At 39.4% G+C, this 25,054-nt stretch overlaps 1 protein-coding gene across 1 annotated transcript; it reads left to right on the top strand.

Annotated features, from left to right (window-relative positions):
- The first annotated feature begins 1,218 nt into the window (after positions 1-1,218).
- On the top strand, positions 1,219-24,088 carry LOC101797213 (Xg glycoprotein (Xg blood group)). Its single transcript, XM_005010513.6, has 9 exons — positions 1,219-1,538; positions 12,232-12,273; positions 12,700-12,756; positions 16,462-16,497; positions 18,927-18,992; positions 19,830-19,886; positions 20,550-20,588; positions 20,872-20,991; positions 22,270-24,088. The coding sequence occupies exons 1-9, from the start codon at positions 1,478-1,480 to the stop codon at positions 22,284-22,286; spliced, it is 495 nt and encodes a 164-aa protein (XP_005010570.1). The 5' UTR covers positions 1,219-1,477; the 3' UTR covers positions 22,287-24,088.
- Positions 24,089-25,054: the final 966 nt, after the last annotated feature.

The following is a 25,054-nucleotide window of genomic DNA, read 5'->3' as shown; positions in this document are numbered from 1 at the left end:
CATGAATTGATATATAAATTAGAAATGGTTAAGCCACGTGATACTGGCTAGTCCCGTAGAAACCATTCTCCTTGTTTGAATTTATGGGGGAAAAAGGCACAAACCTGATTAGCCTGAACATCAAGCTTCTTGAAGATCCAATATCACTGGGTTTTATCTGTCCAATTTACGTTGTATCATCTGTTTTTTTGTAGGTAACGTAAAACCATGAAGTCAGAGCAAACTCTGTATCGTGTGTTCTAGGTAACTCCACAGAAATGCAATTGGGGCCAGCCTCTGCTCCCTATTGGATGGGATCATCCAGCAACACCAAGTGCATACAGATCTGCCATCAATGGTAGCGAAGTCCTGCGTGTATTTGCTGCCCTAGTCAAAGCAGTGCTAACAAAAATGTCTGCAGCCTACACCCCAGCAAAAGGGTGCACGCACCAGAGTCCTGGTTGGTGCTGGGTGCCAGAGGGATGGTGGCAATTCAGTTCAGCAGACAAATGAACTGGCATACATTTGCTACATAAAGACTATGACAAAACTGCATTTTAATATGTGTGATTAACTGTCATTTTAATATATGTTAATGGAAGTATACACAATTTCTTTTTCCAAAGCTTTTTGTTCTCACGGTCAGACTGTGGCGTAGCACTGTTCGAGGTCACTCTCCATGCAGGATGTGCATGGATATTTTGCATTTAAAATATATATTCAGTTCAATGGAAAAAAAAAAAAAAAAAAAAGACAGATAATATGTACCTTGTGAATAAAGCATCTACCTTGGAGCTGAGCATGCTTCAGGTCAGCAGGCTGACATCACATGTTAAGTTTATAATCTATTTCTTTCAGTTGTTGTTATGCCTCTGCAGAGGATTCCCAAGTCCCACAGAGCAGATCCTTGTGGCCTCCCCATCCCTACCTCAGCAGTTCTGGTCAGTGATTTGGGCTCTGACAGGACTTCAGCAGCAGGTCCCGCTCAGCCAAAATTCAAGCAGGGAAGCAGCGCTTTGCAGACAAAGTGTATCTGAGAGGCTGTTTGAGCCTCTCCAGAGCAGGCCTGCCTCCTCTCCCAGGTAGTTTTAGTGCCTATGGCACCACACCCCACTTGGAAGGCGAGGATGTCAAACAGGTTGGCTTTCCCTCAGGGGAGCGGGTGGAGTAAGTGCAAACTGGCTCCCTTCTCACTGGCTCCCCTGCTCTCCGCCTTCGCCGCCTGGGCGATAAATGCGTTTCTTAGAGGGCAAGTGGCACCTACAGTGCTGCTCGTGGCTTTGCCATAGTGGGGCCGTCTGCTTTTGTTACCTGTCCTGCACCAGACTTGTTTTTTAGGGACGTCTCTCTGTTCTGCAGTGCTTGAGTGGGATGGTGAGGGACCTTGCTGGACAGAGCCCCTGATTAAAAGCGTCCCCTCAAAGCTTTGCACTGCCAACATCTATCGGTATCACCTGGAAAAAGTAATCGGTGCAATCAGAGCACTACATAGAAGACCATGGGGAAATTCAGAAGAATCCTTCTCTTGTGCCTTGGCTTTCTTCTAGTCCATGTAAGAGGTAAGTGACCTTTGCCTTGACTTATTTCTAGGGTGTGGTTATTAAAAATGAAAAACAAAACAGCAACAGAAAGCTAAACCCCAGCCCCTGAACAACTACACTTGTTTATTTAGAAAGAATCACTAGGGTTGTTGCTTCTGTTTCATGAAAAGCGTTCAAGAATTTTTAGGTAAGTACTTCTGCAGTTTCTACGGAGATCGTTTTTGATGATCTATGATCATGCTGATCGGAGTTTGTTTACTATCATTTCTTATTCTCTATAGGGTTGTTCTAAAATTATCCATAAGCTTGAACTGGAGTGTATGTTTTTTCTAATGGAAGCTGTAAAATGTTTCCCAAAAGGTCCATAGCCAAAAGCTTACTTCATGTTTTTAGAGCTTTCCTTGGTTGTTGATATTTTGGAATACATTGGGTATACTGTAAAAACAAATGCTGCTGCAGTTTAAGGTGTTCAGGCTTTAATACTGCTGTAGTTTTATTAACCTTAGCCAACATATTCTTGAATATATAAAATCCAGACAAAAGCATGCATATTTCTTTATATGCAGGACTAATGCAGAACTAAATACATTTTGTACATATATTTTGAAGAATGAATAGCAGTTGGGGAAAATGTAATCCTTTTGAACTGAGTGTTTGTTTTGAATTCTAAAGTAATTTTCTTTTAGCAAAACGTTCTGTAAAAATTCGTTTTGATCTCAAAAAAAATAGGATTGTCCTTGTGTGCATCTGCCATGCAGTGTACTAGTAACAGTTCCTTTGTCATATATGACTACTACTGCAGATACTTTTAGAACAGCGTTTGACTGCAGGAAGAAGCCAATCATTGACCACTAGTTATAAAATCGCTGCTGCTGCTCTTCCTCCTACCAGCCTGGTTTTAAACGGAGTCCCTGGGAGATCTTACAATGATGAGCAGTGGGAAAAAACTTGCCTTTAATTAGAAATGGTTCCTGCAAATGTCCCTGAAAACACAGTGAATACTTTGATGATAAAATTCAGTGGTTGTTTCCACAGACTTAATATATATATATATATATATATATATATATATATATATATATATATTTTTTTTTTTTTCTAAATGAGGAATTACTTGGAGGTTTTCTGCAAGTAATGTGTCACAGAAACATCAGAGCAGCAGGACAGTGGTGGCCTGCCCCACAGTGTGTTGTGAACAGCAATGATTCACACTGTCTCTCATTACTGGCATGCAGTCTTTCTTGTTCTGGAGAGGTCTCATGCTGAATATTTCTGCTTAAATAATCTGAGCATGTGCAAGTCAATTTCCATATACTGCGTCATGTTAATTACAAGGACAGTCAGGCTAACCGTTCTTACTTTACACATGTGCTAATTTAGAGACAGTTGAGGTCCTGCTTTGGGGAAGAAGCCATTGCTACAAGCTGCTGAGGGCTTTGGGCACAGTATCAAGCATGTGGAAACTATGTCATCCACTTTTGAAAAGCAAAATGAATTATTTTAATTCTATTGCTACAGCCACTGAGTTTTATCATCAAAGTTTTTACCATGTTCCACTGGACATTTACACAAACCACCTCTCAGTCCTAGTCAAGACATTACATGAGGAAAAGCTTGGGCATGCTAGTGAAAAGCTGGTCTACATCCTTATGGTAGGAAAGTCTATGGTATGATTCACACAAATGGGTGCATATACGTGCAGCCTTCACTCTGATCTAAGCTGTAAACCATCTGTGAGAGCCCCTAGAAACTGCCATGCCACTATGGCCAGGCCAGATCATATCACTCCCCTTATGATCCAGAGTTTCCTTTTTGTCAGACTGTATTCAGGTAGTTGGCTGGACTGGCTTGATGCAGAAACATGGCATAACCAGGGACCAGAGTGCTTAAGAAAAGTGAGACCTGATATAGTTTAGAAACTTGCATGCTTACTACAATCTTCTTCAACGCTTTTACACAAGCTCTTTTGTCTTTTGTTATTTTCAAGCTTAGGCAGGTTACATGAGTTCTCCCACAAAAGCTGAGCTGCAACAGCTAATTGCCTGAGTTGCTTTTAGCCCAACCCAAATGAAAGAAACTTCACAGAAACATCTTTCACTGAAGTTCACGCTGATGTCACAGGTCAGTTACTATGGCTCAGCTGGCCTGTGGTAATTCAGCTTCAGCTGTGTTTACACATCCCACTTAGGGCACAGAAAGACACAGCTTAGGACCTAGTCCCCCGGTAACTGAGACGGTGGACTTCTTTGAGATATACTGAAGGTCCCATTTGGGCAATACACTTCAGTTTTCACTGTGTGTGTACATGTCAGGGAGAGGCAGTCCAAACTGAAGTCTCCCTCCTGTATGAAGCTGAGACTCTTGCTCAGACCTGACTGCTCTGAAATGCTCCTTGGGTTCCTAGTATAGGTACAATCCATGTATCCATGTTCTGTAAGACCAACTGATAGGCCACATCATTAGTAATAAAGACAGCACAAAGGCTGATGATGTTTAAGACAAGTTAAGTTTGCTCCATTGGATATTGTGTGCTATGTAGGTAAAGGGAACAGCAATTATTGCTAGCCAGTAAACAATGTACCACTCTCCAGCTAAGGTTTACTAAGGTTTTTGAATCAAAACTAATTGTGATAATTATACAAGCGCTTTGCAGGGAGAAAATTACAGACCTGTTTGGATTTCAGATACTATATGACTTAGTTTTATGAATAATGTAGTTTTCACTGGAGTTAAAAGAAAGAATGGGAGAGATGCAAAACGCAGTCCTATTTATCTTCTTCTGCTCCATCAAGCTCCTGTTCTGACCATCACTGCGTGAGGTCCCTGCGTACGTGCTGAGGTGCTCATGGCATCACGGGGATATACCAGACAATGAATTCCCTTGTTGCTGAGTACCAAAACTATTTCACTCCCAATAGCAGAGCTTCTATCCTCTGTAGGCATGTCAGCGCTGCCATCCCAGGGTGTGACTGCAGTTTGATAGATAGCATACCTGAAGTGTTTGAAATACTAATATCAGCAGAGCTGTCACAATGCCAACGCTCAGGAAGAGCTAACAATCACTGTGTTTACTCAGCTTCTCTGGTTCACTTTTCAAACACTGCTGCCACTTTGCAGGCCTGATAGAAGTGCCCAAACTGCCTGTTTTCAGGCTGTAGTTTTCCCTCATTTGCAACAACAACTGCCAATGCTCATCCCACTGAGAGCAATAAATTAATAAATGTCATAATTCTTTCAGGATCAAAAATCAGTAAAATTGCGCCTCCGGATTGTTTTGATCTTTGCTTTTAACTTTAGAATCTTCCTTCTTTTCCACGTGGGGGCTAAGATCCATGTTTGTTAAAGGAAAATACTATCTAAAATCTGCTCTGTAATACAATGTCTCATGAAGCCAGGTAGGCCATCCTAGTTGAAATAAATAACTTGAATGAGCTGTGAAAATATAATGATCCAACATCTGCTGTGTATGCTTTGTTTGACATCAATGGATTTTGGAATTCCTGAGGAATCTATTAAAAAATATGGAGCAACGATGCTCCAGATTAAATGAAAACAACAGCCAGAGTGTGCACTAAGATTAGCAGACAAAATAAAGCGAAGTCCCTTCTTGTGTCCGAGGCCTTACAGCAGTGGAGGAGCCAGGCATACACTCCTCACACAGCCCTGAGTTAGCAGCCACAACCCGCCCCCCAGCTCCTCAGATCACAATCTATGTTGGAGCAAAACTGTGACTGCTCCTTGCAGGTTGGCATCTGCAAGAGGCAGAAATTGAGATACGAGTCAGATATTTCCATTCCCAAAGATTGTACAGACCAGCTCATTCCTTGAGCATGGTGATACCAAAGAGAAGGCTGGCCCTTCTCTTACAGATCCAGCCCAGGTTTGCAGAGTGTTCTGCATGCCGGGAGTCTTGGCCTCTATTCCCTCTGAAGGGATCTTCCTTGCCAGATCCTCTCCCAATTCCCCTGCTTTTGAAGTTCAGATGCCAACTAATGCCCCATCGCTGTTTGCCCAGGGTCATTCACAGAGGCTTCTCTGTGCATTCCAGTGGTCTCTTCACATCTGTGAAGGGATTTTAATTGTTTCTCTCATGTAGTCCAAATGAGAGGAAGGGTGGCTCTTGAGACTCAGCAGACACTTTGTTGCTGGACAGACCTGCTTGCTGACCTCCAGCAACTCTTTTCAGCCCTGTTGTTTCAAAGAAAACACATTGTTAATGGCATGAAATAGAGAGGTTGTAGGCCTAATTTCTTTGCTGTCTTGCATCTTGAAAGCGCAACCAGAGAATGTGTATGAGACACCCAGGCCACCCACTTCGACTTGGCGGTGTTAGTAACCCCCTGGGACCCATATGCAGATGGTGTACTGTGACTTCAGGAACACAGGATTAGCTACACAATAGAATTTTTTTATTAAAAAAAAAAAAAAAAGTAATTTCGTTTGTTGTTGGTTATGGAACAACACTACCAAGATTTGTGCCGCCCATCCGGCCTGATGAAGATCTAAAGGTAGTACATGAACTCTAGTACTGCCCTGGTGGTAGAGGTGGGATGAGAAGGCACTTTGCAAGCAACAGAAGAAACAAATCCTGGCGTCTCCCTGACTTCCTGCATTATCTTCAGCACCCCGTGTTGTCTCTAAACTACCACTGAGGGAGAGTGAGGATTAGCCAGGGGGTGCTCAGGCAGTGCCTTGTCACCCTGAGAGCCAAACACAGCAGTTGCTTGTGCCACACCACAGCATTTCAGTAGGAACACTCATACAGGCCTCTCTCTGCGACCACCTCCTTGAGTAGCTCTCATGTAACGTGACTGTGGTTAACACTCGAAACAAATGGCTGAAATGGGCTGGCAGCTTCAAGAACCATGCATGTACAGCAAGATGCTTTGGCTGAACAGCCCGTGCCATGACATAGGCTCCACTTCCCTGTGACACAAGGCTGAAGATCTCAGTTTCCATGTTCTGCTTCCATAAGATGCAGAGGCATATGGTGCTGCTTCATTAGAGATACCAAATCCTTTGCTCTGCCTGTAATTTTACAGGACAAACCAGCTTCTTCTGCATTCACTCTCAAGCAAAATACAGAAAATTTTATATATATATATATATATTAGATTTTATGTATGCAGGGTGCATCACATCATGAAGAACAGTGGCTACCTTTGAACAGCTGCTATTTGTCCACAGCAAAGTAAACACTATAAAAATAGATGTTATTCTTTAGTGTTTGATGAGACCATGCTGCCCAGACCTAAGGGAGTACTGCCAGTCTTGCTTTATTAATATATCTTATTTGCTGGTAATTATTTAAATGTGTTTTTGTATGAATAAGTGAGAGAGACTTTTAATTTCCCTTGAATTCAAAACATAAACAGAAGTGGCCTAGCAAAACACATGAAACCAATAATCAGGTCCATATGTTGTGGTTTATAGACTGGAACTTGGATCTAAATTACAGATTTTAAAGCACGCTCATTTTCCACCACGCCATCAAGGGGCTGAAATGGCAATCATTGTTTATGGAATGAAAGGACTATGGTGGAAAAGAAAAGCTACACTGACCTCATCAGGAAATATGGATCATGAGAGTGCTACATCAAAGAAACAGTACTAACTCACTGAGATTTTGTCTAAAGTGTCCACTCTGGGGCGTAAACCTTTACATTCTTCCACAACTTTTCTTATATGAGTAATTTCCTTTAAACAAACCTAATTACTTCCTGAGTAAAGTTGGACCAGTAAACGGGGATGTTCTGAACCACAGGCTTGGGAGAATACATACTGTTTTCTCATTACGGGGAAAATATGTATCATGATTGTATAATAATCAGAAATGATCTGTACAAGAAATAACTTACCATTTCTGCTAAACAGAACATAAGTCCCATGAGTGAGTTAGATAACATATTGTTCCTCTTCAGATATTTTTTTCTCACTTGTGAGTCATTCATTTCTTCCTCATTCTCTGCCAGCTTCATAATCTTTTAAGCTCATTGTATTTGCAGAACAATTCTTATTTAATTATGTTGAAGAAACCTTTTTTTCCTTGTTTTTAAATAATGTGAAATTAACTTATTTTCTCTTTTTAGCTAGCTCATAACTATTTTTTTTCTTTCTAGTTTATTTGTAACACAGTTAATCTTATCCTATTCTTATGACTGCTATCAATGCACTGAAAGCCCATTAATTTAATCATCTCCATGAGAAAAAGAATTTATCTAACATACATATGCACATTAAAGATGTATGTCCATACAGACGCATATGCACATATAAACACATTTTCTCATGTATGTAAGATTCATTTTTATTACTAGATTATGTATTAAATGCCTGATAAATTCATTTCATTTGACCCATAACCTGACTGTCATTTAACAATATTTATGCTGTCTTGGTTAAATGTGTGTCATTTTAATGGCCATGAGCTTTGTTCATATGGATGCAATGCAGGACTCAGCCTTCTTACTGAGTTTCAGAATTGCAGAGCGATGCCATGGTAGGCTTTTGACAGAAAAATTCTGACTAGAGTCATAGTGACTGGCAGGTAACATCGACCTGCAAGAACCTGGCCTTACTCCATGTATAGTCTCAATCTGTGGGAACTCTGACTCTTGAAATCAATCAGTTACACAGCTAAAGGGCAATGGATCTCTTTAATATTTAGGTTATAAATTCAGTTATAGGCAAAAGATGCTGCCTGCTGGAATTTAGTTACTTGGATCACACTTTCAAAAAACTAATATGGGCAAAAGTTAATGAATATTAAGTATGTGTCTGCCTGAGGACATGATTTTGCAAGGGAGTGACTGCCTTGGTGGGCTAAGGTGACCTGAGCTCCATGTTGCTTTAGCAAGAAGTGCCTTATATCCAAGGGAACTTAGTAAAAGCTGCCTTGCTATCTCTGTGGCAAAGAGCAATCATAACAACCTCTAGAGTAGGGCAAGTGGACTGACTGATTTTATATCACCAGCCTTCCACACATTTTACTAAAAAGATTAGCAGAAAGTATGGGCACTAGTGAAAGCAAGTGGCCTGCCTGAAAGAATCATGCCTGTAAAAATAAACGTAGTAACTGCAGTTTGAGTGATAGTGTTTTGATGCTTGCCTTTATGGAGTCCATTCTCACCTGCGTGGCTGTCACAGGGAAGTGTAGTGGCAGCAATTTAAGCCAGGTCTACACTTGAAAATTCTGCTGGCACAGCTCTATATGTTTGATAGAGATGAGGGAATTACATTCCAAATAAGCCTGAAAATGCCAGCAAAAGTCCTGCTGTTAGTATAGTTCATTGTGTTTGAGCAGCTCATATAAACACGATTAAAACATCCCTTTCTCAATACAAATTCTATATCCATCTGGAAGTTTTGCTTTCTTAGCTTGGTATTTCCTCATTTACAGATAAGGACTGTTCAGTGGTGTCAAGCAGGAGTGTATAAGCATTTTTTAAAATAATATATCAAGAATAATTGTGAACCACCCAACAAAAAACAATATTACAATAATTTTATTTCTCAGTATGAACAGGGATGCTCCAGAAGAAAGGCTTGAAATGATGCCAAGAAATAGCATATTAGTCCAAAGCAGTAATAACAGAGATAATTCTGAAATAGCACATCCTGCATAACTATTTTTTTTCATAACTTCATCCACATTAAAAATAATATATATATATATATATATATATATATATATATATATGTAAAATCCAAAGGTATAAAAATGATTTCTCCCTACTGAAATTTCTTTAATTTTCATCAGTAAATTTCCAGCAGTTTCCATCATGGAAGCTGGTCCAAAAAGGCCATTTTTATAGGTGAAAAACAAATTTCTTTTGTCCTGTTTGTTCTGTGAAGAAGCTTGTCTAATTAATTTCCGATGCCATTTATCTTTAGAGTTCCCTGAAGTGACTGCAGTTCCTATTGAGCTAAATATTCTCCGAGTCTCTAATGTGTTTTTGTTTTTAGACCCACCATTTTGTGGATGAAATCTGGGCTGTTCAGCTATTTAACCGTCTGTTATCCTCCAAAATTAGATTCTTAAAACGTCTAGGTGCAGCCTCAGAAATGGTAATAAGCACTTAAAATTCTGCTCCACAAAATTTTTCTCCTTGCGGCCATTTCATGTTATTATTGGAGGAAGCCAGGATGGAAGCCCAAGCAATCTTTTCAGTTTATTGGAATATCATTTACTATGCTACACAGATGTCCATGTACTGCCCATCTGTCAAGGCTTATATTTACACAGCCAGAGAGACTTCAGAGTAGATTCCTTTCTTACTCCCAGTCATTCTGTGTTGGTGTCTGTTTCTTTTTATTATTTGATTTATCATCAGAAATAATTAAAAAATTAATCTGAGTAATTTCTGCAGGAGATTCTCAGGCTTCTTTTCTTCTCCTCTTAAATTCTGTCTTCTATGTCTTCCTTGCCATCTCAGAACAACACCTCTGGTCTTTTCCCACCTTTTTGGAGCACACGTACAACAGGAAAACCTAGTTATTCTCCAGGAGAAGGGCAGATGCCAGTAACTGTTTCAGTCTGCTGTTTTGCTTCGGTTGGAAGCATCTGCATCATCTTGTCTTAATTCCAGCATCTCTTTTGGTTTGAGACCTCCATTCTTTATTTTTTCTTTCATTCTCTTAACTTCAAGGAATATTATACCCAGAAGTTTCCCATAGTCTTCGTTCAGAAGATGATTTTGTCAAGTTCCCCTTACAGCATTAGGACCTCAGCAGCTGCTTTCTGTATCCTTAGTTCCTGCGTGTCAGGACCTGTAACAAAGGAGCTGGTTTGGCCAACAGCTCTTTGGGCTTCCAAAAGTATTTCTGATGACTCACTCTGATGAGAAGTGGTTTGAGCCGAGTTGGCATTCCCCTGCAGCAGGGCTCAGATCACAGAGCCTCCTTCAGCTCTCAGGATGCTGATTATGAAGGAAGATTTGTCCAGAGGGTAGAATCAAAGGACACTCAAACTGAACTCTTATTGCTGGCACTGAAAAAAAAAAGCTTCATAAAAAATATGAACACCGTAATTTGAACATGTATGTCTTACAAGCAGGATGCACTAGGGATGGCAGGACTGGGGTGACGTGGCCAGGCTGAGGTTAAGCGTGGATGTTGGCCTGTGTGCAGGGCCTGCCCCTCGGCCTGCGGGTCCCATGGCAGGGGCAGGGCAGTGGCATGGCTGTGACAGCCCACGGGCAGGCCCGGGGCCAGCAAGGGGTGGTTGTGCCTCAGGACCCCATCATCTGAGGAAGCCACTTGATATATTTATGCATTAATGAATTCATATAAAAATAAGAACCTGTCGGGGCATTAGGGTGTTACCCATTTAAGGGCCCAGGCAGCTAGGTTGGCTGAGAGGCCAGGGCAGGGGAAGGGGATGCTCTGCAACCAGCTCAAGTGATAAGACAGAAAATGGTACCCTAATAACATTAGCGGGATAGCCTTACGCTGTTATCTGCTTTTCCTTTTCAAACACGGGTTTGTCATGTTGTTTTATGGAGATGGTTTTGTTACAGAGGCCACTCGCTATTTAGCATTCCAGCCTCATTCTCTCTCTTCCGTCAGACACTAGCTATAATTAAGTTCACAGTCTTACGTTAAAATCCTCACGGGAATCAAAATGGTTTCACCTTATACTCCCGTGCTGCTTTCTATTTGAGGATCACACAGTGTTTTATCGCTGATAATTAATCTTTCCAGGAGCTCTTTGACACAGACAGGAGCTGTTACTGCAGAGCAGTAATTAATGTGGGGAACGCCATGCAGCCTACCAGCACCCGCAGAGCAGCGACTGACACCGAGTGCTGCTGCTCCGGGGTGGCTGTGACAGCCTCCGTCTGCTCCTCAGTTTCCCTGCTTGAACAATGACACTTTTCTTGCTGTGAGGCATTCAAGACCTACCAAGAAAAAACACTTTAGTTGAGGGCTAGGTAGGCTAATAAACAGATGCAGATCAAGAGACTTGCTTGACAGACACAGTAAAGCACGCCTGCTTAGGAAAGCCATAGTGCATGGTGGCTTTCCATGTACTCATGCATGCTGAGCTTCGATTTGGCATGCAAACTCAGGAACAATGGAGTTTCAGTCCACATGAGGGCTAACAGATACTTTCTCTGCAAAGAGGTAAGCCACGAAAGCTGTATATTAAAAGGACAGTGGCAGACTGTAGAGAGTGCGATGGAAATCTAGGGTGAATACCTGGGTTTGTTCAGTTCAAAGTTGTATGCTTTGCTTTATATACATTGAATATTTTCCAGTTTTATTTACCTGCTAACTTTGAAGGGCAGGATACTTTTCCTGCTGTGACATTTCATGCATTGTCACCTAAGACAGATCACAAAGGGTTATTTTCTCCCTTTTCCTATTTTTCTAAGGTACAGTGGAAACTAAATTTGGTAAACACATCTTTATATGTTACTGCTGGCACATGTTACAGGAAAAAAAAAAAAAGTTGGCTCAGGTGACAAGCAGTCTCAAGTCAGGCATGCCAGGAAAGCTGATCTCTAAAACTGAGCTTCTGAGCTTCACAGTTTTGGCTGAGCATGGCCATTCAGGGCTGCCTGGGGCAGGGATAGTGGCTGACAGCTTGCTCTACACCAGCTCTTGTTTGGATGGATTTTCCTTTTGTCTCTGAGCAGTGTTCTGGCTTTGTTTGGAGCCCTCAGAGGTCTTGGATGCCTGCCTGCTGATCTTCTCTGCTTCCTTCTAGGTCAACGTGACTTTGATTTAGCTGATGCTCTCGATCACCCGGGTAGGTAAATCTGCTATCCTTATTTTCCTATGGCATTTAGATCTAAATATAAATCTTAAGTCTGTTCTCTTTTTGTTGAGAACTGGAACATGAAGTAGCTAGTACTTAAGTTAAAAGTCTACAGGTCAGGGTAGTACTAGGTTTTTAACTTACATTCAACTGGAAAATGCTCTGTTTTGTTTTGTTTTTGTTTTTCTGGTTGCTTTTGTTTATTTTAAACAAATCAATGTTTTAGTCATTAAATTAAAATTTTCTTTAAAACAAAATGATTATGGCTTTGGAATTATATTCCTTCCTTTTTAGTTTCTGCCATGATGCATAAAGATATATTGAATGCAGCTCTCTAGATCTGTAGATAATTTTTTTTGATAAGTTGAACAATTTTAAGATTTTTTGTTGTTGTTGTTATGTCGCTGGGTCCCACAGATGACATAATTACCAGGAAGCCTACAGTGATCAGAAGACCAACACGGCCTCTGCTGAGTGAGTAATACAGGCAATGAATGGGTCATTACCGATTTACTTTATGTAGAAATTGTCTCCCATATTTTTGATTATATTTGCTAATATGCCATAGCTGGGATCATTTGTGTGAATAGTAGCCGTCTCCTGTATATAAAGTAAGTACTTTTTTGACAATTACCAATTACATGTCTTTATTACTTCCAGTAAGGCTTTAAAGCATGGTTGGCCACAGATAACATTATATTTCCTGAAGATCCTCAACACTTATCCAGCCAGGATTGACATCCTGGGGAGTATAAAAATGAGTAACTGTAGCTAAAAATGGGTAATTGTTCTACTTTTTTGTGTTATCTCTTCTTTTAGCACAAATGTTCATAATGCTTAATAACAGAGTTGAGTATTATCTAGTATTGATTGCTACAATGACCCGTGTCAGAAAGGAAGAAAACTGGGAAGATCAGAGAGGACTGAAAGGTTTTAGCTGTAATTTTGAGGATGACAAATTATGACTTTCAATGAATACCTGTTGCTGTTGAAAAACCCCAATGCCAAACAACAATAAAAACACATGCGTATTTATAACAGAACATTTTATGACAACATTGATATTTTACACCTAAATTACACTTAAGGACATTTCTGACTATCAAGCAAAATGTTTGAATCGGGAAATGCTGGATAATGTAAGCCTACACAACAACCTTCAGTCTTTTCTTGGATAAATATTCACTAAGTTTTAGGTACTTGGAAGTAGTTACATGTTCCACATGATGTGAACAAAGAGGGCAGTGTTTTGTGAATATGCTAGCTACTAAACCTGCAATGGTTGCACTCTTCCTTCCCACTTGCTTTTGCAAAGAAAATCTTTGTTTGACCTAGACTAGAATAATCTGTTGCAATGTACTGTGAAGTACTGTTCTCTACTTCACTAGCTGTCCTGGCTTCCTTTGAAGTCAGTGGGGAGAAATCATCAAGTCTAGGAACAGTAATTTAGTAATCCTAAATGTGGATTAGTTCTTAGCCTAACATAGACATTTTAAGTATGTTACTTGAAGACCTGGAAGACTCTTTCCTCAGAGTTACCTTAAAGGTAAAATAAGGAGGCCAAGTCAGAAGTCAATATCTATGGTGATACTGCCCCAGTCAGGTGAGAGAAATCGAATATTTAGGGACTCCTAGATCTGTTAGAGAGACAGCAGTGGGAGGATTGCCCTACCTGAATCAGCTTTGCTAATTCTTGCAAATGAAGAACTCTGTATTTTCCAGACCATTTTGGAATCTTTCCCATCACTAAAGAGAATTTCAGGGAGTTTAAAAGTAATTAAAACTAATAAGAAAAAAGTGCCAAAGTAAATTACTGGATTTGGAAACATGCACAGGGATGATACAAAAGTATATCCTAACATCTGCCTGATGATTCATTTTAACTTCAGGGTTTCCACTGTGTCTCACTCAGTCAGCATCATAGAGAAGTGAGTCTGGCAGAGATGATAATTTTGGCAGAGCGTGGTACAGGCCATATCCTCCGCACATCACTTCCCAGACAAGAACCTCTGTCTGAGTAGAAGCACTCCTGTGGGTAGCTTCCAACTAGTGTAACAAAATTCAGTGGAAAGGAATGGTGAAGTGTGTTTTTAAAATCTCTACATACATTGATTTTAGCCACTCACACTCATCCTGCTATTAATTTGATTGTCATAAACTCAAACCCACATTCTCGGGAGCACCAAGATGTGTGTACTCCAGTAGTCTGGTGAGCATCATGTGCAACGTGGGACAAGGTACAGCAACTACTGAGCCCTTATCCTGTCTCTGTGGTTCTTCTCAATAAGAAATGCCAAGCTAGCTTATGGGCAGATCTTTCATACCCTGCAGGAATCACCAGCTATTATGGAAAGGTCATTTACTTCATAATCTTGCTTACTTCCAACTCCCTGAACCTTAGGCCGGGTTGCTGTCCACTGTCTACTTTGGTTGATTACGGTATACAGACTCTGTCTCTAGTCTGCTTTTTGGATGGGCTAACAGGAAAAGTAACGGTATGGCTGATAAGCTGCAACCTTTGGCTTTAGAGTGCCCTTCTGCTTTTCTCCTGCTGACAAGTTATCTCTGCTTTATTGGAGCTCAGGCTTGCTGGTTTTCACAGAAACAACACATTCCTCAATTTTACTGCAGGGAATGGTGACTTTTATAGTCTGTTCTTTTAACCCTTTGTTCTGCTCTTTCTTCTTGTGCCTACACACACATTTCCATTTGTCCTTCATTCATACCAGCCTCAATATTTCTCTAACAAATCTCTGCATGAAGGCTCCTAAGTGGAACACTGCATTTTACCTGAATTCTTAATCTTGATGATAAATGGAATACAATTTGCAATTTATTGCTTCTTACGGTATTAGCCTTTGACACGCAAAGATATTTTTGAAATGCAACTCTGCTGGCCAGACTGAGACAGAATTAACACCTGGCTTGACAAGAACAAACCTATTCATGTAGCAAGAATTTGATTATTTTCCTTCCAAATTTCCTGGTGACACCAAAGCATTTCAGAGAAGTTACAAAAATGTTATATATATAAATACTTATATATAATGAGACTAGGCACTGTGCAGCATCCTTCTCTCTCTGGATGGAAAGAACATGTGAAGGCAGACTTGTGCATCGTGATGCATTATAAAGAAAAAAGTATATACTTATTATATATATATGTGGCAATAAGCATCATTATGAAAATTTGGGTAGATTTTGCTTTTTCTTCTGATACTTTCTATCACTCCATATTAACGAGGAGCAAGAGAAGGACAGTAATGTATTTCTGCCTATAAGTTAGTGACCTTTGAGGGGTCACTGTCATTCCAAACACACCCTAAAATATCACCCACATACTCATATCCACACCTGAACATTGGAAATGGATTTCCTCTTGCTTGTGCATCTTATGCAGCTCATTGACAAATTGTTTGTTTAATGGAAAATTCCATTCCAGGTACTGTGAGACACATGCACAGTGCTGGGGAATGGTAACAGCCTGCTGATTCTTTGCATAATGTGCCTATGCAGACATTTAAGAACATTTTAAAACTTTTATAGTTCAGCCAAAGAAAAACAGATTGTCACTTAACCTTAGACAGGTGCATAGGATCACTTGAAGCACAATTCTTTTTTTCTTTCACCATGACACTTACATAAATTAGTTAATTCATTTCTCTCTCCCTAAGTAGGTTTATTACTTCCCAAGATTTGTTCTTGAAATAGGTGTTCAGATTTTGCAATGCAACAAATTACACCGAAGCCAAGCATGCACGTACAAGTTTTAACTACAGACACAGACATCAATAAATATGTTGTGTGTTTTTTTAATATAAAATAAAATAATCAAATACATTTTAATATTTTAATCTAAGTGATTTTATTTATGTATCTTGCACATATACTAAAGACATACCGATCTTGATTCCAGTATAAGATTTATTATATAGGAACAAATCCTTTGTATTTTGAGTGGAAAGTATGACATAATTTGTCTATTATTTTGTGGGCAAATATTAAATTCTGTAAAGTTTTTCAAGAAAAGTGGAATATCTTATTTGAATTTGTGGGTATGACCTGAAAAACAGTTCCTTGTCAAAAATTGTTTTACATTTTCTGTTAAAAGCTAACATTTCACTTCCCCCAAGAACCATGTTACTTAATTCTCTACATATTCTTCCCTTTCGTTTTTAGACAATGATCTGCATTTAGGAGATGCTTTTGGTGGAGGTGAGTACTTTATTTTCTCAGATTTTTGTTTGTTTGTTTGTTTTTGTTTTTGTTTGTTACTCTTTTTCTGAAGTCTGCCTAATTTGTACAAAAAGAGTGGGGACAGTAGGATGGGCTGTGTCCAATTGCCAGCTATAGGAGCTTGCTGGCTGTCCAATTTGTCTGGACAGAAGTCAGCTGTGCTTCACATCACCATGCCAGCCCACCACAGCCATGGCTAAGGAGTGGCCATACTGCCCAGTCAGCCACGAGGGACCAGTGTGGCAGCCTCTGGTGTAAGGTTGAAGACAACAGGAGATAATGCCAGCAGTTCCTTCAACTTCCAGGGAATCTGCTGAATTTTAGAAATCAGAGGTAACAGTGGGGAGAGAGCTGTGAGGTTGTTTTAGCTCTGCTGACCACAAATCAGAAATGAAGGAAGGAGTGGTTTACAGATGAGCACTGATAGATATAATACAGTTTAGGCTTGAGGCAGTCAAGCTGTTGCAACCTGCTATAACTACCAGGTATTTCTATAACATCCAAACCTGATACAGGAAGTATTGACAATACTGTATTGAGCTGTGTAAATATATCACATCCAAGACATTGGAAATTTATGCACCACATTTTACTTGGGGTGTTTGGAGGTGTATTAAGGATGTGAAGTACTCTAGAAAGGTTCTTGCACACTGAAATAACCTACAGTACAAGTAGCTTTAAATCAAGGCATAAAATTCCACTTGAATCAAGGCTACACAAAAGAAAATAATATTTCCTAGCCCATAGCACAGAGCCTCTGAATTATGACTCCTATTGCAGCTGTATTAGTCATATTTCAGTCTTAGAGAATCATACCTTTTACATTGTTCTTTCCCACTTCCAAATTCTCCTCTGACATTTCATACCTGTGCTGAATGACATCTAATTTTGTTGATAAGTCCAATTTTTATGCTGTTGCTTCCTCCTGTCCATAGCAGTTGTTCCATTCCTGCAAGTTTTTACTGTCTTTATGAGAGGATTGTTTTAGTAAGTTGATTAAATTATTAATGAATGACTTAAGCATCTTCAGTAGTAGCCACCTTCCCATTCCCTTGATTTACATTTCTTTGGTCCATTTTCAGTTCATGTTTTTAATATTCATATGTGGTATAACAGGATGTACCTCTATCAGTAGCTGTTAAGACATTATTTTCTTAGCAGCTATGAGAGAATATGTCTAATATCTAATAGCTACTAATATCTTGTGCTTAAGGAAGACTGAATAACTGCAGCATCATAATAGAAGGAATAATGGGATTGGTAGCTTTCCCTTTGGTGTTGAGTCTTAGGTCGGTACACATGGTTCTGGAATAGGATAAGTCTCTTCTTCTATTAAATAGAATTAATTAGGTAAAGTCTGATTCAGAAAAGCTTTAAGAATGTGCCTAGAATCCATTGGCTGCCATAGGCTAAATTCATACTGAAAGCTGAGCATATCTCTAAATAATTTTCTGACTCAGAACATAAAAGTTACTCACAAACAGAAGCATTATGTTTAGTATCTAGACAAAGAGAAAGCATGATAAAAGCACATCTGCCATGCATTGTAGGTGAAAGAAAGATTTAAGGAGAGGGAGGGAAAATGTTATTTATTTCTGTGACCTAGCTTTGATTTACCAGATGCAAATTTGCTGCCTGACTATGTGAGCAGTTAAATATGCTACTGACCTGGTTGGAAAAGGGACAGCAAGTGGGGGCCTACTCTGTGTATGCAGAGGAACAGCCCTGGGCGTCCTGTTTGAGTCAGACTTCATTGCACCAGCTCTTTGTGTGCAATTTGGAAACTGCTACTGCTAATCAAATGCCTCTCTGTCCAGCGCATCTCTTCCCATAACTTCAGCAGGAGTTAAGACTAAATGCCAGCACAAAGACCTAAGGAATATAGCTGAAATCTGAGTACATTTTGAACTGCTTAAGAGCAGATATTTCATCACGCATTTGTTGAATTCATCATGTTTTAGATGAACTAATGTAATGTAGTGTTCTTAGTAATACCTGCTGAGGGCACAGAGATAACCTGTTGCCTCCCACCCAGCCCAGAACACCAGCTGCTCTCTTGGCTATGTGTAACTGCACCGCTGACACCTACAGTAGCATACCGTTCTTTCCAGCTGTCAGCACTGATTAACATTAGGCCATGCCAGAAATACATGAAATATTTTCATTGAACATTTTTCAAGTTCTTCTCTTGTTTCAGTTTTGAAAAATTTCCTTTCCGTTTTCTAATTAGATTTAGTAGCTAGTTATCTTTAATGCAGGCCTTGAGATGTTTTAACTAGTGACAAGGTCCTTTTCCAAATTCCCCAGGGGACAAATGAGTAATAGGTACAAAATCCCAGGTTATTAGACTCTTCATTTACAGCTCTCAGTTCTGCTTGTTCAACCGCCTAACTATTTACTATCAACAGGTGACTACCCAAGACAACCTTTATACCCACCTCTTCCACCACGACCAGGAAGCCACAGTAGTTCTGGTAAGAATATTTTCTCCTAAGAAAATCTACCACTGAGCTGTTTGGAGCAGATGTGTCGAATAGATTACTTTCTTATTTTTTCTTTATACATAATTTTTGTCATCCCTTCCGTATATTTTCCTTTTTTTATCACTGCTCCTGACCCAGTGTTTGGAAAGATTTTCTGAGCTTTTGTGATGGCACCATAAAGCTTTTCTGCCTGCCCCAACTGTAGGATGTTGAATCCTAAGTGGCAGGAGACTAATACTTACCTTGTTTATCCTTTCGTTATGAATATGTACACACGTACAAATCCATGCTGAGATATGGATGTGAAATGGCTCTGGGGCATACAACTGGTGGGACTGGGGAGATGGATTTAAGCCTATGTTGCTTTTGGATATAGTCCCAGACACCCTCTAAATACAATGGAAGTGGTACATCAGTCCTAACTACTACCATGTACCCCATATTTACTACTGGTATGATTGTGGTGTTGAGCTGTGGACGTGCCCTTCCCGAGTCTTGCCTAGAAGGGACCCACTGACTTCCCACTGCAGGAGCTGCTGGGATTTGAGTCCACACTTTGGGTTCTTAAATACAGCACTTATTTACAAACATGCATGTCTTCATGCTCAGAATGGGCAGCCAGTAACAGTTTTCATTATCCAGCTTCTGGGTGAATGTGAATGGGTGACTAGTTGTGCAAGGCACCTGACCCACTGCCATGTAGCGGATGGGATTTCAAAGGTCCCTCACCTTTCCCTAGAACAGTAGAAAACGACCGGCCAAGGGAGCTGAAGGGGTTACCACTGTTCAGTTATTTTTCCAATAGAAATCCTAATTTTTATCTTGCAGGAGGTTTTAATGACTTGGATCTCGTTGATGGGAAGCCCTTACCACCGCATATCGCAGGTAGTATTTATTTACCAATTCTCATTGTAGTTTTTTTCCTAAAATTTATAATTAAGAGCTGTCTGGTTTTGCTTTAGCAGAAATCTGTCACCAGCAGTGTAGCACAAGACTCTGCTATTTTTATTTAGATTAGCCACCTTTCTCCACAAACCACAGCTTTGAGCATGAAGCTCTAGATCTTTTGAAACAAATCCCTAAATGCCTTACAGGGCTAAGGCAGCACCTTGCAAGATTAATCCCTTCAAATTCAGCTTGGATAGTCCCAAAGCAAGGGGCTTCTGCTGAGAACTGAAAGTAAATGCACCACGTCTGTATCTTGACATAAATCATTTGATTGTCTGGCAGTAGAGGATAATGAGAGTACAGTACTGGCCTTCTATTTCCTTTAAATCAGCCTGATGTAGACAGCTAAGGATTACCCTTTTTTTATATATATTCTTCAGATAATATTCTTCTTCAGAAATGAAGTGGCAGGAGGAGGGGAGGTTAATCCTCCTACCAACACCAGTGCGAGTCAGGATTAGAATCAGAGCTCCTCTCTCACAGAGTCCCACACTAGCTTCCCAATTTCACGCTGCATGAAATCGCACTTTGCTGAGCATATACTTTGTTCTCAAACATGATGAAAGACATTTCTTAATGAAACTTCACCCTCTATTCCAGGAGAAGAAGAGCATCATTTCAATCACGGTGGAAACACAGGTATAGTAAATAATGTATTCTACAGTTTGTTCCAGTTCACCATAAAAAGTAGGAAAATGTTAGCCTTATTAGTACATATACTAAATGATCTGTGTGACACTGTTTTCATACTAGCTGTCATGTAACATAATTTCCAGTCTTCCGTTTAATTCTACTTAATAGATTTCCAATGTTTTCACTGAACAATTCTCAAAGTTTTGCAAAAACACATCTTAGTGGGGAATATGCTTAAGTCATGCTATTTCAGTGCCTCTGATTTTTTTTTTTCTCTCATTTTCTACAGATTCAGGATTAATAGCTGGAGTTACTTCTCCTATAATTTCTGCTTTTGTGATATTAGTTGTTGGATCAATAGCTGCCTACACAGCTTACAAGAACAACAAACTTTGTTTCAAACCACGTGGTAAGACAAAACTTTTCCCAATTTCTGGGTTCATTTAGCACTGAGGTAGACAGGAATTTTACTAAATAAATAAATAAATAAATCAGTCAGAACAGAGATAGGTCAATGATGAGGGCATTTGAAAGTCTACACAATCTCAGTGGTCTGTAAGAGATATTGATAATTAACATGGTTCATCAAGGACAAGTATAGGAAGCCACAGCATGCTGAAAGGACTCAAAGGAATTGTGAAATGTGAAGTCTTTTCAGCCACAGAGGTGACTGACTGTTGTGACCCTGAGCCTACAGACCAGCCTCAGTCGCCCAGATCAGCCTCACCTGGGACATCACCATAGCCCCTCTGGCCAGGGCCCGCATTTCAGCTCAGACCTGGGTTTTCTGTCCTGTCCTGGTCTACATCTGCAGCGTGTCTGCCCCAGCCCTAATCCTGGATTGCTCTTGGGTTTCTCAGCTTGGCCTTGGGCTTGGCTGGTTGCCTTGCTTTCCCCTGAGGATCAATGGATTGCCCATAGGACCTGTTTGTCATCACCACCCCACTCTGCTCGCCTCTGCTATGTACAGTGTGGTGACACCCTGCTGGTCAGGCTATGGCCCAGGCTGCCCTGTGAACATCCTTTTTGGGAACAGCCCCACTTAGCTGCATTATAGGTCAATTTAAACTTCTAATTTTAGTTCTCTTTTCCATAATGGGACTAACAGCTAAGACATATTTGTCACATATTAAAAAGTCCACCAGATTTTTAGGACATGAATGAAATACAGGATGTGCACAGACAAGTTCCATAGGCATTTCTGGCAGATCCAGTATATCCTTGGTGCTTAGAAAGCCTCATCCAGAAGAGATTTGCTAGACTGAGGGCTGCTAGAGATGCCACAGGGAGCTGTGGAGGGGCAGGGTGCTCCCTGGACTGTTACACAGAGGACATTCACCTGGATCCAAGAGGGATGTCCTCAGCCACAGCAAGGCCTGAGGGAGGCTGGTCAGGGCCATTGAGGCCTGTTTGTGCCCTGAGGATCCTGTCACTTTTTTTCCCTCTGTTTCTGTAGCTGGGGTGTAACTGAGGCATGATGAGGCAATCAGTGACCCACCTGCCCTCTGAAAAGGGGTGTGAAATGGAGGAAAAGGGAAAGGCTGCCCATACTTCTCTATGGGTACAGGGTTCCCCCTTGATGTCTCAAAGGGATGGGGGCAAAAAGGGCATGGAAAGCAGCTGATGTAGAACTGGCAAAGGATATCCGTAGCAGAAATGATGAGCGTTCAATCTTCATTTTTTTTAGGTGGGGCTACAGTGTAAGCTGCAGAAATGAAAACTGTCCTCTGATGACAGACTCCTTCAGTTGGCGACGTTCACCCCACAGATCTGACATTTATTCTTCTGCTTTGTAATTCTGACAAAAATATCTTCCTCTGACGAGCATTTTGTTGAGACATTGGAATACTGTTCTCTTTGACCTGTTGTTACTCTTACATCGTGAGCTTTACATCATCAAATATGTACTTAAAATGTCCAGGAATAGTACTGCACTATTTGAGGTGTATTCATAAATGCTGGATAAGTATTTTGATTCAGAAGTTATTTTAAATAACATAGAAATCAAGTTTAAGATGAGCTTAAAATTTAATTTAAATGTTTTGGCTTTGAACATTTGAGTCTAGAACAATTTTGTCCCCAATTTAGCCAAAATACTTAATCTTTCTGATAGAATAGAAATAAGGAAATTGCCATTTCCATTCATACATTTTGGATTTCTTCAGCATATTTCTGTGTTGTCTGTAATATTTAAGGAAAACTTGAAGTAGTATAGAGGATTAAGAATTTTAATGCCTTTATTTTGTATCTTATGCCTGAATTCTTGCAAAGTAGAAAGAGCTATAGATGGAAAATTCATTCTTAATTTTGATATACATCATGAAAATAAAAGAAAAATGCCTTGATGAACCACTGTTTAAAATAACAAAAAACAAGCTGATTTTATTTATTTATTTATTATTGTAATGGTACTTAGCTCTTCTCAGGAACTAGAACCTGCCATAAATTATGTTTATCATTTATCTGCCTGCTCTAGGAGCCTATGAAGGCAATCTGGCTTTTTGTTTTTTACTTTTTTCTTTTTTTTTTTTTTTTTTTAAGAACCATATTATTAATAATTTCTGAAAGGAACACTATGTTCAAAGGTTTTGGAATAATTTAGAACCAGTCTGTGTCACTTTGTCCTATAAAATCTAAGTCACACCAACTTTTAAATTTCATACATATCCTTTAGTAGAGATGTGGTTGATACATACAATTTCACTAGCAATGCTGTTTCATCTTTTCCCCTTCATTCCTGATCAACCTTACTGTGTTAATAAATATTCTTACATAGACAAAGATATCAACAAAAACTAACGCTTTCCAGTTTCTCTGTCTTCATGTAGCTAACTGAATCAAAATACTACTAAATGAATGAAAAGTAGATGAAAACTGGCAAAACTAGTAGTTTACTGACATAATTCTACAGTACAGATATTTTAGCTAACTTAAAAGCATAGAGGAAATCCATGTGTTTTTGTCTTCATCTTATATGCAAAGGATGCTTTTTCTTACTAAAATTGCATGTAGATTGCATAAACATGATTTTGTGTTTGTTAAATTGTTGAGAGAAAGATGTCATCTGAAAAAGTACACTTTTTGTAAAATAAAATACTATTTTGTCTATGTTATACTTGAAATTGTTATGTTGCTGAGGAGATTACCAAAATCTTTATTTTGATCCTAAAAGTAAGAAATTATAATGTACATCAGTTTAAATACAGAAACACCTTGACAACACACAAAGGAATGAGTAATTCTGTGGCTATCACTTTCAACTTATGAATGGTAACATATTTTAATATGGTTTTCAAGTACACATGCTATTTCTTTAAAAATACCAATTTGCCATGTTAATGTTTATTAAAAAATTATATATGTTTTTCAAGCTAGACAAATTTTTGATTAACAAAATGTTATAACATTTTCTACTTTTGATGTCAGCTGCTTGTTAACAATAAAAATATGTATTTTCCTTCTTTCTCTTGAAAATTTTCAATAAACACATACAGTGTTTTACCTAAGATGATGTGAGGTTTGTTTGTTTTGTTTGTTACTTTACGGAACATATGCTAGCTGGTACCTTTTATATGCAAGTTGATCTGTGACCTACTAAAGACTTTAGGGGATAAAAAAGAAACAGCTTAAGAATCTTTTTTTTTTTTTTTTTTTTTTTTTTTTTCAGGATGAGTGTGCATAGAAGGATTTATAGGCATTATTAAGAGCATAATGATTTCTGCTTTTGAAATATTATTACAAGGGATTTAAATTTGTTCATTGTATTTCTAAACCAATTTCTTACTCAGTAGAAGTTGTTTTTGTTATTATTAGTGAAAAATCAGATTTTATTACAGAGAATTTGAGCAACTACCGTGAACTTGAATTAGACAAAACCCTGACCAAATGTTTACCTTCTGAAGCTCTTTGGTCAAATGACAGCAACATGCCACCAATCTACTGGTGTGCAGGCATACTTTTCAGTGTTAATTTTCCTCTTAACTAGCATAACTATTCCATCAACTTGGTATTTATGTAGGGAAGCTCTAATATATTTAAATCTCAAGGGAAAGGAAGGAGTACAAACTAGTTTTTGGACCATCAGACTTCTAGCTTGTATTTTTGGCTCTGCCATTTTATAGCATATGCTATAAAAAATGTTGCTGGTACCCAAGCAAAACAGAAAAACATCTGGGTGTAAACACAGCTTAAATTAACAAGAAATTGCTTTTGTTGATTATAAAGTCCCCTAATTGAAATAAATCTGCCAATAAAGGCATCTATAATAGCAATCTTGCTATTTGTAAGAATGGAGCTGGGGGTTGGCCTCTTCTCACAGGTACCTCGCAATAGGACTAGAGAGAATGTCTTCAAGTAGTGCCAAGGCAGGTTCAGGTTAGAAATGAGGAGACATTTCCTCTCAGAAAGAGCAGTCAGGCATTGGAACGGGTTGCCCAGGGAAGTGGTGGAGTCACCGTCCCTGGGGGTGTTCG

The sequence above is a fragment of the Anas platyrhynchos genome, chromosome 1 (assembly GCF_047663525.1).
Source record: "Anas platyrhynchos isolate ZD024472 breed Pekin duck chromosome 1, IASCAAS_PekinDuck_T2T, whole genome shotgun sequence".
NCBI classification, from domain to species: Eukaryota; Metazoa; Chordata; class Aves; order Anseriformes; family Anatidae; genus Anas; species Anas platyrhynchos.
The sequence above is the reverse complement of the archived record's forward strand: the minus strand, read 5'-3'. Positions and strand labels throughout refer to the sequence as shown.